At 39.0% G+C, this 15,292-nt stretch overlaps 1 protein-coding gene across 1 annotated transcript in view; it reads right to left on the minus strand.

Annotated features, from left to right (window-relative positions):
• Nucleotides 1–15,292, minus strand: part of LOC149155486 (uncharacterized) — a 357,613-nt gene that overhangs the window by 170,490 nt on the left and 171,831 nt on the right. Inside the window, exons 11-14 of the mRNA XM_089444433.1 lie at nucleotides 11,008–11,154; nucleotides 10,866–10,907; nucleotides 10,558–10,595; nucleotides 10,299–10,385 (exon numbers count right to left, since the gene is read on the minus strand). Coding sequence (XP_089300559.1) covers nucleotides 10,299–10,385; nucleotides 10,558–10,595; nucleotides 10,866–10,907; nucleotides 11,008–11,154 — 314 coding nt within the window. The remainder of the gene's footprint in view (nucleotides 1–10,298; nucleotides 10,386–10,557; nucleotides 10,596–10,865; nucleotides 10,908–11,007; nucleotides 11,155–15,292) is intronic.

Here is a 15,292-nt window from a genome sequence, read left to right on the forward strand (position 1 = left end):
ACGAGTGCTCACATGCCACTTGAGAGGACGTGGGGAGACATCGCGCTATAGTCAGACGGACTACAGGCGATAAGGGGCAAGATCCTTGAGGTACCCAGCCTCTTGGATTATACCTTGCTACAGGAGCCTCAAAGAGGAGTAGCAGTACTAGTGGATGTCAGTAGAGACGGATGCAGATGGAGCATCAGAGGGAGCTATAGTGCAGGATTCCCAAGACAGCGTGAGGCAGCAGTGTGAGATGCATAGAGTTGTTGCAGCAGCGCAGAGGTCAGAGAGGGAGCACTTGTCAGCGACAGAGGGAGTTTCAGCATCGAGGGTGTCTCTAGCCTAACAAAGATGTCAGAGTTGGGAGATCAGTTACTTACTTCTCAGTAACTGAGTTACAGTGCAGCAATTAGCAGTGGTAGTGCTATGGGCAGCACGATGCAGCATGATGAGAGGGATTGCAGTGCAGATGCAGCAGTGGCAGTGGTAGAGCCATGGGTAGCAGCACAGATGCAGAGGGAGTTGTTGTACAGATGCAACAGTGGCAGTGGCAGGGCCATGGGTAGCAGTACATGATGCAGCAGCTTCAAAGGATGTTGGGCAGCAGGCCTAGCATCAGCATAAGGACCGATGCCGGATGATCAAGGTGATGCTCAGTTAGGAGTATTACTAGAGCACAGTCCTCGCTAAGAGGGAGTGTTGATTTGGGGTAGCATCGGATGTGCTCTAGCCTTGAAACTTGGTGGAGAGGCTAAGGCACATGAGATCTCCAATACCTAGAAATGGTTTGGGTAGATTCTAAACAGTTTGAGAGATATTAAAATAATTAATATTTTTAATGGAGTCCCTAAGTCTAAACTTAGGAGAAAATAATATTAATGTGTATTAATATAAAACTATGTAAGAATGGTCCAAAAGTCATGGATCAAGCCAGAACTAATCTTAGTCGTTGATTAGGGACTTAATCTCAGTCGTTGAGTTGACAACGAGAAAAGTATAAAAGGAAGCTTGAGAGTCACTTGGAGAACACACCGAGTTGATCAAGATTTCAATTTTTTGGGGCAGGGTTTGCTAAGGAAGTTGAAAGAGTGATCAGAGTTGCAGCTGAGGAGCAGTGAATACAGAAGAAGAGAGGTAGAGATAGTACTAGGAGGACCAGCGCAAAAGCCGGGAGAGAGGGACGCAGAGCCAGCCAGAGGTTCACGCAGAGCCAGCAAGGGCTCACGCAGAGGTAGCCAGGAGCTGCGCAGTGCCTCAAAGAGCCAACGTGGGTGATGCAGAGGCTCTAAGGGCTGACGCAGTGCCTCTAGAGGCTGACACAGCGCGAGCGAGGGTGACGTTGGGCCAGAAAGGGCTGACGCAGTCCCTAGAGGCTAAGGCTGGGGTTTTCGTGGGGCAGATTGGAGTTGAGAGCTGTCAAGGTGTTTATCTGGGGTTTCAGCCGAAACATCTGTCTCCGACTGAGAGGTACTACTGTCGAGATTATTCTCTTTTGGGTGAGCCAATTTTGGCACCTAGATTGTATTCTGAAACTGCTTGATAATTAAAACCCTCAGATAGTTGCACCGATTTTCTCGCATTAGGTTTTTCCAGGGACATTGGTCCAAAAACAACGGTGTCACTTGTGTGCTTGTTTTGTTTCCTTCATTTGATGATTTGTAATGTGTTGAGGATGTACTTGTATTTATTTTCAGTATTTACATGGTAAATAACTTGTTAATTAATCAGAACAAGTAGGCAGAAATAAATCAGAAAGTACATGAAGGGTTTCTAACGGGTTAGACTTAGGAATTCCAACATGGTATCAAAGCATGGTTGTAGATCACAGGAGAACTCAAGACATCAGCGAAGCAGAACAGCAACAGCAGAAAAGAGTTGTCCCGAGTGACAGAAGTTGTTCCTAACAGAGAAGCAGCAAGGAAGGGGTAACGTAGGCAAGTTTGAGCCGGGAAGAGGATCAACGCAGTGGCAGAGGGGAGTAGACTCGGCCTACGCAGTGGTCAGTCATCTTTCTCAGTCAGGAAGGATTGACGCCCATGGTTAGGAGGTGCGGATTTTGCTGGTGTCAGGATTGCGCAGAACCTAGAAGCTCTAACCTTCAGTTTTTCGGGGCTTAGGAGGCTGTGGGTAAGTTGTAGAGTGAAGTTGGTGGGGTACTGTAGTCAGTGATGTACCTAACTGATTTGTTGATTTATTTTCTACTGTAATAGCTTACTGATTTGTTGATTTATTTTCCACTGTAATAAGTTATATCGGATCTGATTTAATTCTGGACATTGCATCTTAAAGTGGATTAAAACTCATATTTTAATTTGGCAAGTTGTTGGGCATCTCACTAATCATATCTAGTCATCATTAGCTTATTGTCTCTCAGATCTAAGGTGTTTTTCCTTACTGCTGTTATAACTTTCTTATTGTTGTCATAACACTCATTTATTATATCTTAATAGGTTTGAAAATCATAAACTTACATTGGCTAACCATTGGGAAATTTGTTGTTTCATATGCTTGGCAAATTTAATGATTTAAAGAGATTTTCCTACTGCTAAGATAGGACTAGTAAGTGTTGAATATTTGAAGTATTACAGTTGATCTAACATTGGCTTGTGTTGAGTTGAATTTGAGAATTTGTTATCTTTACATTTAGTCACTCAAACCCTAAATCTTGTAATCTTGTCTAAAGTTGTTTTGACATTTAAGATATTATGGTTATAAGCATTGATTAAATCCAATTGAGCATCTCTTGATAGTTAGCATTGAATAATATGATCACAAAATATCTTGTTGAGAATCATCTTTGGTAATTGCAGTTAACATCTTGTAGCCATTGGTTAGCTGATAATTGAATAAATTGCTCTAAGTTCTTATCACAAATTGGTTAAGCATCTTGTGGATTAATCTATAGTTGAAAGCTTGCATCCTTAAACGTTTATCTTGTTTAAGATTGTCATATCATTATTGTTAAGTACTCTTTCTATAAGATAATTTACATTAAGTACTTAAAGAGCCCAAACAAATCTTAACTCAAGATAATTTCACTCATCATCATTGCACAAACATTCTAGGAACTAGTTGCATTAAAACTTACCTCCAAGCATAAGCTTGGTTGATAGAAACATAGGGCCACCCTTCTCACCTAGCTTGAGGAGCTTAGCAACTCTCCAGTGGTTAACACGGTGACCTCGCAGTGGTCAAAGCCACAATCTTTACAGCGTCTTAGGCATCGGGTGATATGAGTCTAACAGAAGGTATTGTTAATCAAGTCGTTGTCTGCTTCCTATTGGCCTCCTTCCCACAACCTACCTTGGAGCCTAGCTTCAAAACAGTTAAGGGAAGGTTACATCTAGACTAGGCATATAATTAAAATTAACCAAGATCCTTGCATCACACCTAGATCCTAGGATTTGCATAAGCATATAGGTTATTTAATCATCTCAAAGCAGTGGGTGTCCATTCGGTCATTTGGTTCCAATTTATTATAAGAAAGAATTTGTGACTCCATTAAAGCATTGCTCTCATACTTTAAAATCTAATCCTACTAACAATCTTGCTTAAATTCAACTAAGTGGCTAGGCCATTCATCCATGTTGTCAGGCCAGGAGGTAACTCCTCAAAACGAATTGTGTTTATTCATTAAGATTACTCATGGTTATATACATGAGGGAGTGACTCTTGGGCTTCACCTCTTGATGACTCTTCATTTTCCATTATTTACTATTTACATTATTTAAAAGTGTTCACCCAATCCCAATGATTAGGTGTCAACATTCCTCCCCTTAATCTAAAGGGATGATGTTGAGTCCAAGCATCGTTCTGAATCTTTCAAATTTTTCTCTTCCAAGCGCTTTGGTGAAGATGTCTGCAATTTGCTCATTAGTGGAACAATGGCATAGATGAATTGTCTTGGCCTCAACATGATGTCGAATCAGATGGTATTTTGTATTGATGTGCTTCGTTCGATCATGGAACTTTGGGTTCTTGGCCAACTTTATTGCAGAGGTGTTGTCAATCATGAGTGGAGTTGAATGTACTTGTTTTACCTGCAAATCTTCCAAAATTTTCCTAAGCCACACAATTTCTTTTGTCACCTCAGCTACTGCCACATATTGTGCCTCTGTTGTGGAATCTGTTGGAACTTATTGTTTGCGTGATCTCCAGGAGACAGCTCCTAACCCAAGACTCATAGCATAACCTAGAGTAGATACCCCATTTTCTTTATCTCCATCGAAGTCTGAATCAAAGTATCCAATCAAGCTGAAGTCACCCACCTGTCTATACTTGAGTCCAAAGTCCTTAGTTCCCATCAAGTACTTTAGAACACTTTTTGCAGCAGACCAATGTCCCTCACAAGGCTTTTGCATAAACTTGGATAGGATTCCAACAGCAAACGAAATGTCTGGTCTGGTAGTAGGCAGGTAGTTGAGACTTCCTACAAGTTGTCTTTACTTTGTTGCATCCTCCAATTCTTTTCCTTCAATGGATGTTTGCTTTAAGTTTTGTTCCATTGGAGTAATCAGAGGATTACACTTAGCCCTGCCAAGCCTGTTCAACAGATCTCCAATGTACTTCTTTTGAGAGAGGAATATAGACTTCGGATGTTCAGTTACTTCAATAGCAAGATAGTAGTGAACACAGCCCAAGTTAGTCATTTCAAAACCTTTCCTCAATTCCTTCTTTATGGATACAATGTAGCTCTCATTGTTCCCTGTCATCAAAAGATCATCTACATATACCACAAGATATACAATTGTTTTGCCAACATTCTTGACAAACAAAGTTGCATCATCAAGATCATAATGTTTGAAGTTGAGTTTCAGAAGATGCTCAGTTAACTTTTCATACCAAGCTTGCAGTGTTTGCTTGAGGCCATACAAGGATTTCACAAATTTGCATACTTTATGTTCATGTCCCTTTATAGAAAATCCTTCAGGCTAGGACATAAAAACATTCTATTTCAGATCTCAATTCAAGAAAGCAGTTTTTACATCCATTTGGTGGACTTTCCACCTGTTTTGAGCTGCTAGGGAAAAGAGTGTCTGGATGGTAGCCCAATTTGTTGTGGAGGCAAAAGTCTCCTCATAATCGACCCCTTCCTTCTATGCAAAACCTTTTGCCACAAGTCTGGCTTTGTGCTTGTCAAGTGAACCATCAACTTTATACTTGTTCTTGTAGACCCACTTGCAGCCAAAAGGTTTGGTTCCCAATGGAGGATCAACCAGCTTCCAAGTGCCATTCTTTATCAAGGCATCGTACTCCTTTTGCATCGCTTCATTCCATTCATCATGAGAAGCAGCTTCTTTGAAGGAAGTTGGTTCAAAATTTGTAGACAAATTCAGTTCACAGTCATAAGAAACATCCATATCAACAGGTGAATCAGAATCATCTACATCACCTCCATTTTGCCTGGTTGAATTTCTTGTTCCTGTCTTTCCAACCTCATCAGGATGAACACTTTCAAGTGTCTTTGTCAGCCACTTTGGGGGACCTTTCTGAGATGGTCCAGGATGCTTAGTTGATTGAGTTGGGACTGAATCAAGATTGAGTCTCCCAATTCTGTCAATCACATCACTCAAAGTATCATCAGTGGTTGGAGTTTCATGTGGGGGAGAGAGTGCTTTAGAAGAAGATTCCACAGATTGATCCAGTATAGGAATCCCCCCTTCAAGATGTGGAATCTGATTATCAAATTCTTGAAATGATTTTGCATGTCCGAATCTATCCAAGCGATCAAGTTGTCGTTTTGAAACCAACGTTTCGGACTAACTAAGTGAGTCCATCATCACGTTCTCTCTTCTCAAACTTGCAGTTGACAGCCCTGATGATGGACTCACTTAGTTAGTCTGAAACGTTGGTTTCAAAACAACAACAGGTTCTTCCATAAATTTCGAAATTCAACCAACCTGTATGGAGTCACTCTTCAAGATCAAGTTGTCGTTCAACAACATTGTCAGCTTTGGAAGATTCAAGAAAGATTACATCTCTAGATACAAAAAAATTTTTATTAACTTCATCATAGAGACAGTATGCTTTGGAGGTATTTGAATACCCCAAGAAGATACACTTCGACTCCTTGCACCAAGTTTATTTCTATGTACCTTTGGTATCAAGGCATAACAAGTGGAACCAAAGACCCTGAGATCCTTTACCGAAGGAATGTGGCCATACCACATTTCATAAGGAGTCTTGTTTCTAATAGTATTAGATGGACATCTATTCTTTACATATTCAACACATAGAATTGCATCAGCCCAAAAAATCAATTTTACATTATTGAAAAACATCATGGAACGTACATATTTAAGATTGTCCTATTCATTCTTTCAGCTACTCTGTTCTGTTGGGAATTATAAGGCATAGTTGTTTGATGTTTGATCCCCATGTTGGCGAAGATAGTTTTCAAATTCATTTGAAGTGTATTCTTTTCCATTATCAGTGAAAATAGATCCAATATGAGATTGTGCATCATTTTCAATCCATGTATGAAAGTTCTTGAATGTTTGAAAAGCATCAAATTTGTTCTTCAATAAATAAACCCAACACATTCTGGTGTAGTCATCAATAAATGTCATCATATATCTATTTCCATTTGCAGAAGGAACAGGCATTGGATCGCATAAATCTAAATGAATGAGTTCAAGTTTTCTATGTGCTCTGGAATGTGAATCATGAAAAGACTATTTGCTATGCTTTCCTCAAATGCAAGCATCACACTGCTTAAGTTTCCTAGGAATTGTAGGAAAACTAGTAACACCATTTTTCTTCAATAAGCGAAGGCTGTCATAGTTCAAGTGTTCAAATCTACCATGCCATAATAGACTTGATGGAAATGTACCTACATCATAATGAGAACTGTATGATAAATTTTGTGCACGAGCAGAGGTACCTTGCAGCTTGAGAAGTCTTTCTTCTTCTATCCCCGTCGTGACAAGTGAGTGATCTGATGCTTTTCTTACCTCAACCTTGCCATCAAACATATGAATGGAGTGTCCTTGCTGGCGGATGTGGACCAAGGACAGCAAGTTTCTCCTTAGTTGTGGGAGATATAAAACATCATGCAGAAGAAAGTCTGGAAGACCAGACAATTTGAGCCTGATTGTGCCAAGCCCTGATGGCTTGAGTTTTGATTTGTCTACAAAGTATACAGCTCCATCAACATTGTCAGTGAATTCTTCAAAAAAATATCTTCTAAAAGTCATGTGGCAAGTTGCTCCTGAATCAAGCAACCAATCATTTTTTCAAGAAGCAAGTGAAGCATTAAACAACTTCAATTGCTCCAATATTACAATGTGCCACAACATAATGAGCAGATTTAGGTGCTTTACCTTTCTCTTTGTCATTGGTTTTACCTTTGGCTTGATTTCATTCCTGCTCAATTTTGTCCCAAGGCAACCTGCATGTGGATGCATCATGTGATCCATCTTTATTGCTACGTATGCAATGAAGATCAGACTTTTCTCCTTGAGAGTGCCTGCCCCCTTGACTTTGAAATTTCTTCTTCCTCTTCCCCTTCGACCATCGCCTCCTCTGGAAGAATCTTGAGCATGATTCTTCTCTCAATACGCAAGACACAGTTTTTTCAGACGACTGAGGAACTGTCTTCTTCCCAAAAGTTTTCTCTCTCTCAACAAATTTATTCATAAGGGAGTCAAAGTTAATCTCTTTGAGGTTTCCATTTGCTTGCAATGACTCCAGATAATTTGAATAAGTGGGATAAAATACCTTGACAAAAACTATCAGAGGAATGTCTAGTTCAACATTAGTGACTTTGATATCATGCATAATAGATTTTACTTCTAATGCTAGAGGAAGAGGATCATCATTTTGTAATTCAACACTGAACAATTTAATCATCAATTGAACAACTTCAAGAGCAGATTGTGAGTCATAGAGTTCCTTCAACTTCTGTAATGCTTCAAAAGAATTTGAAAATGATGAAATATGGCGACTCACCTCTTCATTTACAGATGTTGCAAACAAGGCATAAGCCTTGCTGTTCTTGTTTTCCCAAATGGTGAATTCCTTGTCTGAGGTAGGCTTTGCAGGTTCATTATCTCCTTCTCCTATACAAACTCCTTTCCATAGCTCATTGAAAATGACAGTGTGTTTGATCTTTCGAAACCACTTAGGATAGTTCTCCTTCCCAGTGAGAACCACTCCCACAATAGATATCAATGAATGCATTTTAAAATCTGTGTACTGTAAAAATATATATTTTGCTACCAATATATAAAATTTGCACTTGTGGTTGTAAAAACTATAATTTTGATATATGTAGTAGATGTATATATGTGGGAGGGCTTATATGAGGGAGGCGGGTTCAGGCCACACACTAATATATAAAACATGAAAAGACAGGCCTGCGTTATATCAAAAGTGCATGTATTAAAAAATATGTCTAGCATGTGTTATATCATAAACCACCCATATTAAAAACCAGAGTTATGCTATTTGGGCCTGGAAACAACGTGGATCAAATACAACGGAGCTATATGTAGTAGTATAGTACCCTCCCACAGTGGTATGTAGTGGTAAAAACCAGAGTATGGGCAGCATATTATTCAGCGTGGAGTTTGAAGTGGGATTAGGAGCGTGAAAAAACGCAATGTAAAAAACCAGGAGCAGATTGGTATGGAAGCGTGGTATGGGTGTGGAGTATGGAGTATTGGAGTATTGGCATGGTATGGCAGCGCACAATGTAATCTAAAATGTAACACCAAACCGGTTTTAGTTCTACGTTATCTATTAACAAAAACCAATGGTATACAATGGCATTCATATATGTTATAAAACGAAGGTATAATTGTGATTTGGACAGTGGTATGAAAGTGGTGCTATGGAGAAATGTTATATGGACAACCGTTATATAGTGGCCAACGTTAGGGAGGAGGCGGTATGTTCCTGCGCAGTGGGGAGAACAACGTGGTATTGACCAGGCAGTATGGGAGAGATACGAGGCGTTGGGAGAGCATTCAACATATGCAATGGATATGTGTATGGAGGCCGGAGGCACAGTCGAGGGCCGAAGGGCCGAGATCTACTGTGTAAACAAACGGAGCCGACCGTGAGGTATGCGTGGAATAGGGTGGAGACCAGTTGTTAACCAACAACGTTCAGGCCAACGTTCAAGCAACGTTCAGGCTTGGAACAAAAAACGCATATGACAATGTATGGAAGGTGGGTTCACGGCTCAGAAGCATGGTAGAGGTGTCAGTTTTGAAAAATAGGCAGAACATAGGCAGGAGGGTGTTACAAGGGCAAGAAGGGAGCCTAAAATAGTGGTTGGGACCTGTGCTCTGATACCATGTCAGGCCAGGACGTAACTCCTCAAAATGAATTGTGTTTATTCATTAAGATTACTCATGGTTATATACATGTGGGAGTGACTCTTGGGTTTCACCTCCCGATGACTCTTCATTTTCCATTATTTACTATTTACATTATTTACAAGTGTTCACCCAATCCCAATGATTAGGTGTCAACACAAGTCTCCCAAGAAGTTTATTTCCAACTTGTTTTCCTTCACCTCATTCCATAGGGGACTACCCCCCATAGCCTGTTGTTGGGAGATAACTACAACGGAGTGGGAGGAGATCAGAGTGACAGCCCCCGTCCTGAGCATTGTCGCGGTGCCTATACAATCCAGGCGACAACAGGTCCAATATTTTTGTCACTCTTGGCAAGATGAGCTAGAGCTATGTTTGCAATTGTTTTACAAAGGCTGCCTTCTAATATAGAATGCCAAAGAGTTGAATGCAGTAACTTATTCTAAAATTATACTGTTTCATCATATATAGCCTTGCACTTTTATTTTCAGCTTTCTTGAAAATATTCCCTTGCTAATATAAGATGTATTTTGCAAAGAAAAAAACGAATGTATAACAACAAAATGGAATGTGATGCATATTGGATTATATATGAAGATTAGCAAAAGGCCAAAATTGCTACAATACCAATAGAAGAGACCTCAGATGAGAAAGTCAAATAAATAATCTTTCGTTATGATGTTCAATATTTATAGTGTTCTCATTTAGCGAAATTTACTGTTCATGCACAGTCAAACCCCCTAATCTAGGTAACCATATGATTACACATCATTTTATTAATTAGTCTTGCCACACAACTATAGAATTTCAATCAAACTAAAGATGAAATTGCTTAAAGTGGCACAAGTGCTCAGGGAGAATAAATACTGCTATCAAAGAAACATGTCTTCAATTACAAATGAATCTTAGGAAACCCTATTATTAAGGATAACAGTAAAAATAAGTGAATCCTTTACAAACTGCGTGTAAAATTTGAATTCAAAAAATTACCTCATCTGATGTCATTGCATTATTGAATTCTGAAATCTTTCGAAGAATACCATCAAACTGTGCTGTGTCGAAATAAAGCATTCCCCTCTGCAAGAAAAATAGGACAGTAAGAGACATCCGGAGAGGACACTTTCAACACTTACAAACTATTCAAAAGTAAACAGAAATCATACACAAAAAAAAAAGCAACAATTATAGGAAAATGATTGTCACAATATAGTATTTTCTGTAACTACTGAATAAAATGAATATTGTTAACCTTTGGAATATACTTGAAGTTATATTTTTCAGGGGGACCTGCAAAATTTCAGAAATATCATACAAATCCGTTAGAAAGAAATAACATGAATGAATACCAAACAACCTAAACAGAAGAAATTAAAATATACCATCAACACTATCTATGACTTCTCTACAACACAAACTTACACACGTGCACAAAGAAACAGACATTATTACTTCAGCACCCTCAGTTATTCACCACTACATTACCTTGTACAGAATACTACGACTGAAAGGAAACCTGATAAGTGATACTGATCATAATAAAGCCAATGATACTACTACCTGACATAAATGAAGATGGCTGTCCAGGCATATAAGCATTTGCTACAAAACATAGGAATCTATGTTAAAATTTACAGGGAAAAGTGGTGCATGTGCTCCCTAAAGCCTGAAAATAAAGAACAATGATTTCTGTTTCACATACCACCAGTATAAGGATCAACAAATGAATTGTCCAATGGAACATTTGCCTGCCCTGTATTTTGCAAAATAAATTGTACAATCTGTTCCCTATATGTTAGTGGAAGTCCTTCTTTCAAAAGCCATTGTTCTGCAACAAAGTAGGGATTATCTGCACGAGCTCAAGCAAAAACGCCAGTCAGAAATTTCATTTCTCAAAGTAGTTAGGTAAGCAAATGATTTTATAATGAAAAACACATCCTACATACTTTTCTTATTTAATTTTCAAAGTTTCATTGCTATTGTTTTGGTGCATAACTTCAGCCCCTTTTACTAGATTAACTAAGATAAAAATTCCCTTTGTTGCCTTCCTGATTCCAGATCATAAAAGATATTTCCTCAGAATAATTAAGTATATGAGTTCATAAAAATATTTTTGAATCTGGCATATGACTTCCAGCAGCTTTCATCAAATTATATAGGCCAAAAATGCCTTTTGTTGGATTTCCGATAAGTGTTGCTTATCGCAATAATATCGGAATTAGCGCAATAATATCACCAAAACCAGCCTTGACAATAATATCGTCAGTAATTAGCCCACGGGGGGCAGCTCAATTGGAGATCACCATTTTACGAAGTATAATGTAAACCATGAAATGAACGTTAAAATCCCCTGTGGGCCAAACCAACAAAAAAAAGATGATGTCATCAGTAATTATTGCGATAATTTTCCCTTCTGAAAATATCGTGATAATTTCTATATATCGTGACAATTTAGGTAATTACCAGTGTTGTTAAAATCGCGATAAAATCGCGATTTTTTCAAAAAATCGCGATTTTTTCACCTTAACGCATAAATCGCGCTTTTTATCCCAAAAAATTGGCGGATTTTTTTTATAGCGCCAATTTTTGAAAAAATCGCGATTTTTTCGAAAAAAAAAAGCGCGATTTTTATGGAAAAAATCGGCGAGGCACGGGGCAACGGGTTATAATAGGCAAAATGCGATTTTTTTTAATGTCATTTTTGACTTGGGCGCACGTTGGAGGAGGAGAAGTGTTGGGAGAGAGGAGCTGAAGGGTTTGGAAGCAAATCCAAGTGCTTGTTGGAGAATTTCAAGAGGAGATCACAAATTTCTCCATAAAAACGGTATGTAGATTATTTTTTTTTTGTTTTCCTTGTTTAAAAACTTTGTTTTTCATTGTTTTTGGTTGGCAAATTTCATATGGGCAGTGGGCACCATTTTCCTTTTGTTTTTAAAGAATTTATTGTATTTTTTCATTGATTTGGAATGGGTAACTTGGTATGAGTATGGGAACCAATTTTATTTTATTTTTCATTTTTTTTAAACATTGTTTATGTTTTTTCATTGTTTTTTGGCATTGCCATTTGGTTGGGTAACTTGGGTTTGGAACTTTGGATTTTGGAAATTTGTATTTTGTAATTTTGTAAATCCTAAATTGTAATTTGTATTATGTAATCCTAAATTCCTATTTCCTAATCCTTATTTTTCCATAGGTTTGCAAATTCAAAATTAAAAAACAAACATGCCAAGGAAATTGGATCCTTTCTGGGAACATGGTGAACCTAAAGCTCCGAATGATAGACAAAACTTGAATTGCAAGTTGTGTGGAAAGGAGATAAGCGGGGGGTGTACAGGTTGAAGTACCACCTTGCACAAATCCCTGGACGTGATGTGGGGCCCTGTATAAATACAAATCCTGAACTCATCCAGAGAGCCATGAGAGCATTGGGAGAATTAGAGAAAACTAGAGAGGCCAAAGAAGAACTCAAAAGGCAACTAAGAAGGTCAGCTGAAGGAAGTGGACCAAGTGGCACTGGTTCTACTGCAGCGTCAGTCAATCCGGTAGCTGCATCATCATTTTTTGTTCCTCGAACCACACCTGGTTCACAACCAACTATCGGTTCAATGGTAAAAAGAACTGAAAAAGAACAAGCTGATAGGTTGATGGCAAAATTTCTCCTCTGGAGTGATATTCCTTTCAGCATTGTAAGGAATAATCCATTTTTCCAACCTGTTGTTGATGCTATTGCCAGTGTTGGCCCGGGGTACAAAATCCCTTCTTATCATGATTTCAGAGGTCGGATTCTTCAAGAGGAAAAGCGTGACTGCACCCAAAGATTGGAGGATTTTAGGGCATCATGGGCACAAACAGGATGCACTGTTATGTCAGATCGTTGGACTGACCAAAAGGGGAGAACCCTTATAAACTTCTTGGTTAGTTGTCCCAAGGGGACTATGTTTATCAAATCTATTGATGCAACTCATCAAATCAAAGATGCAAGAACTTTATGTGATTTGCTGGATGTGTTTATTTTGGAGGTGGGTGCAGAAAATGTTGTCCAAGTCATAACGGACAATGCTGCAAATTATGTTGCTGCTGGTAGAATGCTTATGGACAAGCATCCTACTTTATTTTGGACACCTTGTGCCGCCCATTGTATTGATTTGATGTTAGAGGACATAGGGAAAATTCCCTTTGTCAAAGATATTGTTGACTCATCAAAAAGCATCACAAAATTTATATATAATCATACATCTGTGCTTAGCTTGATGAGAAGATTCACCCACAACAAAGAGTTGGTGCGCCCCGCCATTACACGGTTTGCGACGAGTTTCATATCTCTTCAATCCTTTTTGAATTCTATGTGGGATTTGAAGAGAATGTTTCTTTCAGAGGAGTGGCGTGCTTCGTCAATGAGCCGCAAACCAGAAGGAGAGGAGGTATGCAGACTAGTTTCATACCAGGAAGACTTCTGGGCGGGAGTGCAGGAGGTGTGCGCCGTTACTGAACCTTTGGTAAAGGTTCTTCGGTTGGTTGATGGTGAGAAGCCCGCAATGGGCTATTTGTATGAAGCCATGGACAGGGCCAAAGAAGCCATTCGGTCCTACTATGATGATAAGGGAGATGATGGGTTTCAGAAACAACTCCTTCTATGGGAAGTGGTTGATGAGCGATGGAACAACACACTCCATCGTCCCATTCATGCTGCTGGGCTTTTCCTGAACCCTGCATTTTCTTATGCATGTGGGTTTGATTTTGATGCTGAGGTCGTGGAAGGATTATTAACCTGTGTCCAGAAGATGGTGAGATCTCCAGAACAACGTATAGAGATCTCTAGACAAATTGAGACATATAATATGTCAGGTGGCACATTTGGCTTTGAGATGGCTGTCACTGATAGGACGATTAAAATGCCAGGTATTTTTTAGTTTGTACTTTGTAACTTTGTTTCAAATTTCATTGTCTCTTCAAATTCCATTTTTTTCTTATGTTTATTTAAAATTTTATTTGTAATTTTGTTGTAGACGCATGGTGGAAGATGTATGGTGGCAGAGTACCCCTTTTGCAAAAGCTTGTCGTACGCATCCTCAGCCAAACATGCAGCTCCTCAGGATGTGAGCGCAATTGGAGTGTATTTGAAAAAATACACAACAAGAAGCGCAATAGGTTAACACTTAAACATTTAAAATATTGCAAATTTCCAAATAAATTTTTGAATTCATTAAAGTTTTAAACAATATTTTTTTTATAATATTAATTATTAATTATTATTTCATGAACTTTGTACAGGTTGGAGTCCCATAGACTTAATGACATGGTCTATGTCTACTACAATCTTCGATTGTGGGTGAGACAACTAGAGAGGACACCTGATACGGAAGCCATCTCATTGGATGGGATTGACACCATTGTTGAATGGAGGGTTGAGACCGAGAGGCCTCTCATGGATCCCACTGATGATTGGTTAGTGCAGGATGAGGGGGAGGAGGAGGGGGAGCAGGAGGAGCAGGAGCAGGAGCAGGAGCAGGTGGAGGAGGAGGAGCAGGAGGAGGAGGTGACACCGCCTACCCGGGCTACCACTACCACCAGTAGAGGACGTGGTCTCCGTCTACCTCAGCTTCCTGTAGCTGCTACTACTAGTTCTTCAGCTTCTAGAGCACGTCAGACTCCACTGCCATTTCCACCAGCACAGGCACCAGCTTCTACATCTAGAGGGAAAGAGAAAGTTGTGCCATTTTCTCGCAAGAGGGGCAGAGGAAATCAATAGGATTAGACTTTCTTTTTATTGTATATGACATTATGACATGATGAGATACATTATCATATTTTTTGTTGATATTTTGAGGCTGAGTTGGGACTCAGGACTTACTATTCAGGACATGATTCAATGTTATGTGTGATTTTAGCGCTAGAAATGATATTAAACATCTTATATATTAGTTTTTTTATCATATTTATGTGTCAATGCATTTATTTTATGTTGTAGATGGTTTAGATATTAAAAA

The sequence above is a fragment of the Pinus tabuliformis genome, chromosome 9 (assembly GCF_031772625.1).
Source record: "Pinus tabuliformis cultivar Carrire ecotype Pingquan chromosome 9, CPIR1, whole genome shotgun sequence".
Taxonomy (NCBI): domain Eukaryota; kingdom Viridiplantae; phylum Streptophyta; class Pinopsida; order Pinales; family Pinaceae; genus Pinus; species Pinus tabuliformis.